Here is a 12,232-nt window from a genome sequence, read left to right as displayed (position 1 = left end):
GCACTTGTTTGTCCTGTTCATAATTGGCACTGACTCAAAACTCCACCCCCATTCATTGACCACACTGCTAATTTTAACCAAAATATTTTTGAAAGGTTTTGAATAATGAAATGTGATAAATGTGATTGGTTTCAAAATAGAAATTAAAAAATGTCATAAAAATGTTTTCTGTACCATAGCAGTTTCGAAACTAGATTACTAATTCAATTCACTTACTATTGGCTATGTTGTCCAGTATATTGCTGGCAACATGATAGCCTTGAAAATAAATACATTCTAATAACAAGGAAATGTAATATTATGATCTGCTGACAAAATTTTACTTGCAGTATACAGTCACTCAATGGGGTAGATATTCCAGGGGAGATGTAAAATCTAATTTTCCTCATAACTTTGCACCATGTCAGTACGATAGAAGTCCTGGCTACTAGATCATCATCAAACAAATCTGTGTTTATAACTTTGTTTATCAGTCATTCACATAATATATATTCTCCGAGAATCCGATTAATATTGTGTTCACCTTGGAATATATTTCTTTCTTGGTAATTTATGGTGTAAAACAACAGCAAGAGAAAAGGGGGTTAATGTAGCCTGGTAACATGTATTAAACTTGGTGATGGTCACAGGTATCAGAGAAGAAGTGAAACACAAACACTGAAAAGTATTTTTTGATAAGACATGTAGTTCGTACTATAGCTACAGTTCAATAGTTTGTACATGTATGATAAATCAAATTAGGGGTGAGATCAGTAGGTAAAAAATTAATTCTTTTAGTAAGGCCTCAGAACCCCTTCCCCATCCCCTTCTAACTAAATTGGTAAAATTGTTGCACACAGCACAATCAATTTCAAATCAGTATGTAGTATTATGTAGTGCTATGAATACAAAGCCAGTATGTAGTGAGGAAAAATAGCTCTTTTATTGGCATGATAAATGTATTTTAGTGCCATGCATAACAATTTTTTCAAACATTTTTCAATCTGACATTTTTAGAATTGTTTGTATTGGGGTACAAAACAGATTTCATTATAAAAGACCTCCTCTCACCCCCACCCCACACTAAAAGAATTTAGGTTTTACCCTGCATTGAACTATTGATCTCAACCATAAATCAATTTGGGACTTCTAATGGAGATGATTGTAGTTATCATACATTAGATGTACAGAAATATATAGGAACTAGACTAATTATATACAGGGACATTGAATATCCAATATCTAGACACAGGCTGGGTCAGGCACTTTCAGTCACAGTGTTTGCCACATATTATTTCAAAGTATCCTAAATTGGTTATGTTTGTGCGCAATTCCACATGTTCAGGTCAATGAAGGAACATATTTTAGAGCCAGTAAATCTTATGGTATTTCATTTCTTATGTGTTACATGTACAGCTACACAAGCAAGTTTTTCTACCACAAGATGACACAATGCAACTCATGGCATGCAATAGCGAGAAGTCATTTCTAACAAATAACTGTTGCTTAAAGGTGGCCATGGTGCAGTGTTGTGATGCCATGCCATATGTATTGGATGTATAAGGAGACAGAGTTTTTGTTATATTTGAATGTATATTTATAGCTATTTGTTTATGGTTTATTTTATTCACATACATTTTTTTGTTTAATAGCTCGCACAGCGCCCGCAAGCGGCAGCATAGTGGCTCAATGACTAGTACGCATGCGTGTCCTATATACATGTACTATGCGATTTTTTTTGGTGGTTTTACCCAAGGATGCATTGACTACGCATGCGTGTTCTATGTACGAAGTGCAATCTCCATGCCGAAAGCGCTATCTATGATATCATCGTGAGGCAGCCGTTCACAAATGAATCTACCCAGCTGTGCGAGCTTAGGGGCTTTGGCCTAGTTATGATATTAAATGTATGAACATTTAAGTACAGGAGCGTGGCTCATGATTTTGTTTAGTTGAAAACAAGGTGACCCCCCCCCCCTTTATTCACTTTGTAAAAATGATGACCCCCTTTCTTTGAGTCCCAAATTAAGGTGACCCCCCCGGCCGTAAAAAACTGATCGCTCCCTTAGTAACCAAAAGTTCTAGGATATCTCTTAGATCGTGTCATGAATTCGTAATTACTGTGTTTGGGTTCAGACATGACATTGCTTATACATGTCACCAACCACCTAGTTAGAGACATGAATATGGCTCACATGGATGTCAAGACAATGGTTACACTTATATCGTATGTCTGGAGATGTCATTCAAGTTAAAATTTAGTATCCTTTCTTTCTTCTCCATGACGCTCATAAATATGTATGACCTATTGTTATCTTAAAAACACATCTCATATGCATGACTTATTGTAATTTAATTATTGTAACGACCATAGCGTCGCAGTGATTCAGCACTTGCCTTTTGACCGTCCAGCTGTGAGCATCTGACTCTCCAGCTGGCCTTGGAGTGAGGACCAAGGCCGAACTCACACTATACGAAAAGTCATATTTGACCATATCTTTCCACTGGGGGGTAAATCTTGGGCAGAGGATGTGTAAATGTGGGTAGTATGAGACGAAGTAACAAATTTGACTTAATTTACCCCGGTGATCTCTCACCTGAGGGTTGTAGACAGTCAATAGTGGTACTGCCTCTCGTACTACCCCTGGACAGAGATGGTGGTTAGGTGGGTCTCACCTAGGGTAAAGGTTGGGTAAAGGTGGGTAAATTTGACTTTTCGTATAGTGATCAGGGCTCTGATAAATAAAGTCTATGGTTCCAGTTACACAACATACATCGTCTCGTATGCAGTTTATATTAGCAGTGTCATGTCTGAACCCAAACACAGTAATTGCGAATTCATGACAATTGAGTGAACTATTACCATTGTAGATTAAATCAGCTAATTATGAAGTACAATATTAGAAATGGAGTAACCTAGAGGTTTCAGTAAGTTTCAAAGTAGGGAGAGAACTGGAAACAGTATAGGGGGGCAGGTTGGAGCGGTAACAGCTTTTTGAAAAATGAACACCATTTGGAGGCCATTTAGAGCACCATTCAGAAGTAAAACACAACTTAGTTATATCATAAAAGTATCACTAATTTTAGGGTTTCGAAAGTTTAAATTATTTCAAGTCATATTGACACAAATAATAATAAAAAAAGATCAAGTAGAAAGTGAGAAAATTTGGGGAAAACATGCACTGTGGAGGTCAGTTACCATTTAGAGATACAAGTTCATTAAATTATTTGAAAGTGTGTCTCTATTGGCTATATTTGTGTGCAATTCAACATGTTCAGGTCAATGGAGGCACAGATTTTAGAGTCAGTCCATCCAGTAAATTTCAAGGTATTTCATTTCTTATTTGTTACGTGTACAGCTACACATGCAAGTTTTTATATCACATGATGACACAATGCAACTCGTGGCCTGCAATATTGAGAAGTCATTTCTAACAACACTGTTGCTTAAAAGGTGCAACGTCATGACTCCATGTCATATGCTTGGGATGTATCAAGAGACAAAGAGTTTATGCTATATTTGAACATCTATTTATAACCATTGTTTATGGTTTATTGTATGCACATACATTTGTTGTATGGAAATTTAAGTACAGCAGGGTGGTTCATGATTTCGTTCAGTTGTTGAAAAAATAAGGTGACCCCCCCCCCCTTTATTCACTTTGTAAAAATGATGACCCCCCTTCTTTGAGTCCCAAATTAAGGTGCCCCCCCCCCCGATTTACCGCCCCCCCCCGCTGAAAAACTGATCGCTCCCTAAAGTTTTTACATTTCAAAGTGTTACCCGTGCCAAATGTTGTGTTGCAACATTTACCATTTTGATGGGATTAGGGTACTTTTGAGTGTGTTTTGGGTTGGGTCATGAGAATTCCGTAAATCATGTTGAAAAGTCAGGAAGTGTCAGATTGTTTTGGCAAGTAAGGCATAATTTAGCAGAAAAATCCACCCAACATGTGCGTTGCAGAACAACACCCTGGCGTGTATATTTGAATTTGTACAGATGGAATAATATCGTTGTAATTTTGTATTTAGGCCCAGGGCCTGTACATGTAACGAAAGATGATAAACAGACAAACAAACAAACAAACAAACAAACAAACAAACAAACAAACAAACAGACAAACAAACAAACAAACAAACAAACAAACAAACAAACAAAAAACCCAGACATATAAAATCAAAACTTGCGCTACAATTATTGGAGCTAAATTTAGGCGTGAGAGACAATTGTTTGGTAGTAGAGGTATAGAAAAAGTGGGTTCAGAACAAAACTTAACTTCTTGTGGCTCTAGCTATTACATTTATAATCCTAACACCAGTACGTACGTTCGATCGGCGGTCTTACCTTTATCTGACTCCATTTTTGCAATATTACTCTTTGTCCTGGTTTAAACTGTTTTGTTCGTCACCTGTTTCGTTAACGGCGAATACTGGTGAAAAATAAATAAAGGTGAAAACGTTTATGATTTCGGAATGGTATGACACATAGCTTATAACTCTCCGTGAATAGGTGTCTTAAATGCGCAAATCACATAGTTCAGGTCACAATATTCCGTGGGTCCGGCAGTGTTGCAGAGTTACAACTCAGTTCACCGAAGGACGACTCACACCCGTGAGATTTGGGTGGGGACACATCCAGGGATAGATTATCTCCGTAAGAATGCGTTTCACTGTGTATTTCTGCTCTCTGTGTTCTAGATTAAATACCTAACACATTTTCAAGGAGACTTCTTTGACAAACAATTCCTGATGAATACTTGAAATAGGACCAGCTCGGCAGTGAACGATCTCAGGTTGGATCGCTATAATGTCGCACAATAAGCTGAGAAGGATAAACAAACCCGTTGTCATTGCAACACAAGGAGTGTGACATCTATATATTATAACATAAAGTGGTTATTTATTAAAAACAATGCTCATAAAGTGCATGGTTTATAACATTCAAGTGGTTGAAAAAATATTTTCGGGCAATAAAACATTCAACTTAACACAACTAGTGGCCAGTAAATTAGTAAAGCAGCTATTCACATAGCTCGACAACTAAGTAAAAACCGTTGGATATATTTCGTAGACATGTATGAGATTTTGTTTATTAACCCCTTAGCATTTACACCAGCGGTGTGAGTAAGGCTAGGTACTCTCTGGAATTGTCCAGGGTTAAACAACATACGTTTACTTTCACAAAATTGAAAGAGATGATAACATGCTTTACATTTAATACAGTCATACATAATGTTTTTGGCAATCAAATAAAGCGGTTGAAACTACATCTTCCATATGTGAGTGTCTAGTTCAGATTGTAAGGTTTTCTGTTGTTTTCCATATGGTCTCTGTGATTTTGTTTTTCTCTCATCAGATGTACAACAACCATTACACATAGGAATAACAGTTTTATATAGTTTTTTAAAATAAAATTATTTGGTATCAGTTTCCGCATCCACTATTATTTGCGAGAGTTCACAACTTTTACAATTTTTTGGGAGACCTAAAAAAATGTTTAGGGTCGATGTTGAAAAACTAGGTGGGATCGGGTAACCGGAACCAAACAATGTTTTGTTTAGGCCTGACAGCAATTTTGTTGTACTTTTGTTTTCAATTTTGAAATTGAATTTCCTCATAACAGGAGACATGTTTTGAATATAGCTTATTTCAAAAGTTAGAGATGACAATGAATGCAGCTTTAATATTCCAAAAGTAAAATTGGAAAGTGTACAGTAAAAATTGATTAGAAGTTTGAGGGAGCCAAGTGAGGGGAGGGGCACGGGAGGGGACCCCTTCCTTCCACTGGAGATTTGTGAAATTCAAGGACTAAAAAATGCTTTCTGCCACAGTGCTATTTTAATAATAATAATAATAATAATAATAATAATAATAATAATAAAAATTTATTCCCACGTACAAAAAAAAATGTGATACAGAACAGAACTAAATATCTTTATGTATATACATAAACGTATTATTCGGGAAAAGGGCGTGGAAGTAGTTGTTACACAACTAATCGAGTCCTCCCCTCACAAAACATATGACTCTCATCATTTAATTTTGCCCTGTTTCAATCAAGACTATTTAACGTGGTAGATGATACATGGAAATACACATAAATATTTTAATAATGTCGAGGTAGTAATAATACGAGGAATAATGTGAATAAAAATGCAAGGGAAATTTTGAAATTCAAGAACTAAAAGAATACTTTGCCATATGCTATTTAATATGTCAAGGTGGCAACAATACTTCTTACACTTTGAATCATGTACAACAGAGAAGTGGGAGGCTGGGGTGGGTAAGGGACGCCAAGAAAGATAAACAAACCGGACAATTATATATAAGATAAAGTGGTTATTTATTAAAAACAATGCTCATAAAGTGCATGGTTTATAACATTCAAGTGGTTGAAAAAATGTTTTCGACCAATAAAACATACAAGTTATCAAAACTACTGGCCGGTAAATAATAACATAAAGTGGTACAAAGCTCATAAAGTGCATGGTTTATGATATTCAAGTGGTTGGAAAAACACTTTCAGGCAATAAAACATACATGTTATTAAACCTAGTGGCCAGTAAATTAGAAAAGCAGCTATTCACATAGCTCAACAACTAAAAAGTAAAATCCGTTGGATATATTTCGTAGACATGTATGAGATTTTGTTTATTTACCACCCATGCACTTCCAATTTATTTCCCCTCTTGTCTAAATTAAAACATCCCTAACCTTATAATTACGAGGGGATAAGTTACAGGAACAAATTACTTTGTCTCTTAGCTACTTGGTGATTATCACACCGAACAAACACTCAGCCTAGCACAAACTAGTATAACAGAGTTTTAGTTTGCACAAGGCCGAGTGTTTGTATGTTGTGAGAATAATCGATTCTCACAACTTTTGTTGTAAATTGACTCAAACAGACCTGTGAATTTACGACACTGAAAACAAAATATTTTACAAAACCCAGTTTTTATTGAAATAAAATATTACAAATATTAGCTACAATTCAAGTCTGACACTGTAACAGTTCAGTTAAAAATACACAAACAAATTAACTGTACAAGATATCGGCAACACTTTCTTGTAAAATTACAATGTTACAAAGAGTAGACCATACTGTATTATACTCTAGTGTTGCTTGGTGACCTGATAATCATCAAAATTTGATTTTCTAACTAAATATCTTATTTGTTTACAGGTTATGGGTGATACAAGGATACACTACTGCACTGAAAATGATGCATAGTATATCATCACCTTGCCACATGTTCAGTACATGGCTGTGACATGTTTACTGGTGGTCACATCATGATGATCATGTGAACAAGATTAGTTGATGCATGCTCATCACATGATCAGTGCATGGTCACCTCATGGATATCTCAAGGTCTATGCATGGCATGCTTGCTAACAAACTCACTTGGTGAGCCACACGATAAAATTCAAAGAATTGTAATTTTCTTGAAATATTAATAAATGTTTGGATACGCATATAAACACACAAGTCTTGACGGTGCATAATTGTATATCTAAATAATTGTATCAATGTATACTAAGACAATGGTATTTGTAATGAAATTAATCAATATTTTGTAATCATGTAAAAGTAATAAACTCAGTTTCTATGGTTGCCATTACAAAACCTGTTTCATGTTTTCAGCAATGAGTGACACTGAAAGTCGAAATTGCTAAAATACAAACATTTGTTACAAAAACGTCACCTACATTTGACATATGATCTTGATTGACAGGTATGCAAATATGACACAATTTTGAGTTACCAAAGTGCAACAAAAGAATAAAAATGTTCTTGCTGTTCTGTTCTGTTTACTATGTGTAAGTAAACCAGTTAAACACTTCGAAAATATTTAACAAACAATTTCTTAATCATGCTACCTGAAATTTTAACACACATTTCTTGATAATCAAAAAGTAACTTCAAATAAGTGCTTTTTAAATGCCTTGCATTAACAGTAATGACGACTGTTGTCAATACTTTATTGTCAATTTCTTGAATTACTATAGTGAGCTGTGTTAGCGCCCTCATTCAGACACGGGCCAAGTGCCTTTGTTTTAACAAGGTCTGCTTACATTTATTATTTTTTACTGGATATATTTATATACATTGTTTCTACAAAAATAATTTGTAAGTAAACTTTCATGACTCAAAAAGATCTACAAGTAATTTACCTTGGAAAGAATTTGACATAGTAGAATTCACCTTAACATGTGAAGTGCTGTAAAATGATTATTTTCTAACAGTGAACATTTTGAAACGCTTCATGGAATGCCTAACCTTGAACCTTCACACTAGTGGATTTTAAGTAATATCATTTTGCAGATATTTATGTGCTCATAACATTTTGGTTCAACCCTTTAAAGCCTTATGCCGTATATACAGGGTGTAATTAAGTTACAGAAAGCAAGTCATTGAAGCAAATTCTTACAGTTTTTCTTTTAAAAAAAAGATGGCTGCAGATGATGTCAGTATAAACAGCATCACATGGCAAGAGGATAGAGCTGTGAGATGTAATCTGTTTCATTGTAGACTGGATCAGCCAATCACAAAGGGGTAGACTTCATGATGGACATTGATGTATCTACATCAGGTTGAACCATTGCTGTGTGAATTTGCAATCAAATTTTAGGTCTGAATGTAACAGTATTGGGGCACATGGCTGAGCATCTACAGAGGGACGTTAGTTGAAATCTACCAGTGTGTAGAATGTACTGAGGTTGTTATACCATGAGAAGAATATTGTCTTAAGCACTATGAGAAACAATTACTAATCTTTCTAGTGTTTTTTTTTTAAAAACATGACATCATGCAATTGAGAAATTACAGAATTAAGAAATGTAAAATTATCAAATATTTATTCAAACATGGTTGTTTGACAGGCAAGTAAAAGTGGCTCAACTTTCTTATCTTGGGCATTCCATTTGTTGAGATTGTAGTGTAACGTCAGTGTATCAACATTCATGCATGGTAGAAATACACAGTGGAATCTATTGGTGGAATACATGTATATATAATGGTCTGATGTAAAATACCCAGAGTGACAAAACTGGAATGTAGGAAAATAAAAAATGAAGTTGAACAGTAAAAGTGTACATGAAACATGTCCAATGAATTTGGTTAATGTATGTCCATTTACTGTTTATCTAATAGACTACTTTATTACCTATGGAATTGATCATTTAAAATGTAGAACACCACATGCTACACCTCCCATTGAATATGAAAGTTTACAGGTGAGAAAAGAATTGGAACACATGACAAACAAACAATGAAGTATTTTGAACACTTTCTCATTGAAACTTTCGAAATATTGTCAGTAAAAATAATTTGGTTTCAATTAACTTCTTTTTCAGAATGTCATCTATTGTGTGTACAATTTGCTATTCTCAATTTACTATTAAAGTATTAAATCATTTTACATATTTGTCATTTATTTTCTAGTCATTACACCACCATAAAAGGAAATAAGTATGAAGTCGCCTGTGTGATAAATATATTATTTCACACCTATGACTTAATCCATGTAATAAGGTTATTTTATAAGTATGGTTACACGCCTGGTAAACATAATATTTCACATGCATGACTCTATCCATGTAGCAATGTTATTTATTACACATTATGACCATATCCATGTGATAAACATGTTAGTTCACATTTATGACTCTATTCATGTGATAAAGATTACTTTACATTTACGAATTTTAATCCATGTGACAAATGTTGTTTGACATCTATTACATTATACATGTGATAAACCAATTATTTAACAGTGCATGATTTTATCCATGTATTAAATAACGTCACAACTATGAATATCATTACTATCCATGCGATAAGTGAGTAAGTGTTAAAGTGAGTTTCTGATGAGTATCACAAATTAAAGCTAGTTTAAGCTGAATGTAAAATCTGCCCAAGTCTACTACATAGGAAATGAATATCTTTCAAAATATATAATTGTTCATGATTTCAGATAAGCAGTTCTAGGTGGGATAGTTCAAGCTATTTACATAATTATCGAGAACATGTGACACTGTGTTTTAATACTCCTACTATTTTCAAGATGCCCCTGTGACCATAGCCTGTTTACATCACTATCTGGGGTTTGCTTTGCTGTTTAACTAACCGCTTTATTGCTAGCAACAGCAAACAATTGATGTTGTATAAAAATTATATTCTCAAAGCGACTGCTTTGAAAAAATGCACTCAAACTGATTGGTTACAATGTGAAGTAATAACGTACATCAGCCTAATTGACTATATTCAAATGAAATGAAGTCAATATGTAAATGTGCCCGCCTTGAAATGAGCACAAGAGCAACATAATTAACATATAGTGATGTTTATGTAAATAGCTACAAAACAGCTGATAACTGCCATTTGGACATGGTTAAATTAATTGTTTGCCTTTTACTGGCATTACAAGTGGTTAGTGAGACAGCGAAGCAAATCACAAATCATGATGTGAACAAGTTACGGTGATAAAAAAAAAATAAATTGTATGTTTTGGAACAACTTTTAAAATACTATGTGTCTGACAAGAAAGTTATTACTTCAAACTATCAAGAGTTTTTTTAAATCAAATTTCATTTCAATGAAAAATTTTCCTTTATTTTCCCCTACATTTTTGTAAAATCAATGAGTACAAAATATAAACAAAACATGAAAATTATGTTGCAATACAAATAAACACCAACATAAAATTCCCCATTGGTGTTGAGATCTCAATGTTCACCTGTTGATTAAAAATCTAATTAATTTCATCAACCAATCATCAAGTGAGTTCTTGAAATTCACTATTTCTTGAAAAGTTTCAAAATCTCTTTAAACACAAAAATAATTGTACATTGATCAATCAAAAACTACAAGAATTCAATTTTGTATTATACAGAAAAATCATGAAAAAATAATCTTGAAGTGGTCCAAAAATTTGGCAATGTAGATGAAATGTTGAACTTGTTTCTTGCATAAATTATTCAAATGAGTTACATATCAACAGTTGAGATAAATGTTAGATAGAGAAAAAGACATTTTTTTTACAGTTTTTCATCTGGCAAAGAAAGTATCTGAGTAATGAATAATATTTTACATATCAATATCATGATTCTGTCCATGTGATAAACCTATTATCTCATATCTATGACTCTGTCCATGTAATAAACTTGTTATTACCCTAATGATTACAACATAGCATAGAGTATTATGACACTTCTCATGTGACAAACCAGTTATTACACTGCACTTATTTCACTCTTGTGACTATATAACAAAGACTCTGCATGTAATAATGTATTTACCTAAGAAAGGTTATTTCATATCATGACTGCCTGCATACAATAAATTCATTTTTTCCCAAGAAATTTCATATCATGATTTCTTGACTCAACCCATGTGATAAATATATTATCCCATTCAAGTTATTTTATACACAATGATGAAATAAAGCTGCATGCAATAAATACATTATTTCATGGAAGTTATTTCGTACGATGACATCATAACTCTGCATGCAATATACCTAGCATTACATATTAATTATTCTAAATCTAGATATAGCATAAGTTGCTTATTAATTTCTCAAATATTAATCTTCCCTCAAAATACTCGACAAGAAAAGGGTTGTAAGGTTGTATCTGGGTGTTAAGTCAGTGATTATGATTTTCAGGACATTGTTATTTTGTCTTGTTTGTTACGAGTCCTGTGGTTGGTAGAGAGTTTGGACTTCTGCTATTTTGTTACAAGTCCTGTGGTTTGTAGAGAGGTTTGCTTCAGCTGGTTTGTTACAATTCCTGTTGTTGGTGGAGAGGTTTGACTCAGCTGGTTTGTTGCAGTCCTATAGTTGTAGAAAGGGTTAACTATTGGTTTGTTATGAATCATGTGATTGGTAGAGTGAGTTGTCTTCTGCTAGTTTGTTACAGGTTCTGTGACTGGTAGAGCATAAGGGCTGACTTCTGCCGGTATGTTATGAGTCTTGTGGTTGGTAGAGAGGATTGATGTCTGCAGCTTTATAAAGTGGATTAACATCACCTGATTTTTCTTTTACAAGCATTTGATATGCTACTTCAAAGGCCTGACCCAGGGTCAGAATGACTTCAGCAGCGAGCTCCTGTGAACACAATGGAAATAACATATATTATAACTTGGAATTCACACCTTGGTAAGTTCTAAAGGTTACAACATAAAGGCCCGGTTCAAATAAGATGTTTGGCAGAGAAATAGAAAAGTTGGTCCAGAGCAAAAGAATAA

At 34.1% G+C, this 12,232-nt stretch overlaps 1 protein-coding gene across 3 annotated transcripts in view; it reads right to left on the bottom strand.

Annotated features, from left to right (window-relative positions):
* Nucleotides 1-6,936: 6,936 nt before the first annotated feature.
* LOC144448016 (ankyrin repeat and SAM domain-containing protein 1A-like) overlaps nt 6,937-12,232 on the bottom strand; it is a 117,072-nt gene continuing 111,776 nt past the window's right edge. For all 3 annotated transcript variants that reach the window (XM_078138162.1, XM_078138164.1, XM_078138165.1), the window contains one exon: nt 6,937-12,092. In XM_078138162.1, coding sequence (XP_077994288.1) covers nt 11,949-12,092 — 144 coding nt within the window. In that variant the 3' untranslated portion in view covers nt 6,937-11,948. The remainder of the gene's footprint in view (nt 12,093-12,232) is intronic.

Source organism: Glandiceps talaboti, chromosome 17 (genome assembly GCF_964340395.1).
Source record: "Glandiceps talaboti chromosome 17, keGlaTala1.1, whole genome shotgun sequence".
Taxonomy (NCBI): domain Eukaryota; kingdom Metazoa; phylum Hemichordata; class Enteropneusta; family Spengelidae; genus Glandiceps; species Glandiceps talaboti.
This window is presented reverse-complemented; position numbering and strand designations above follow the sequence as displayed.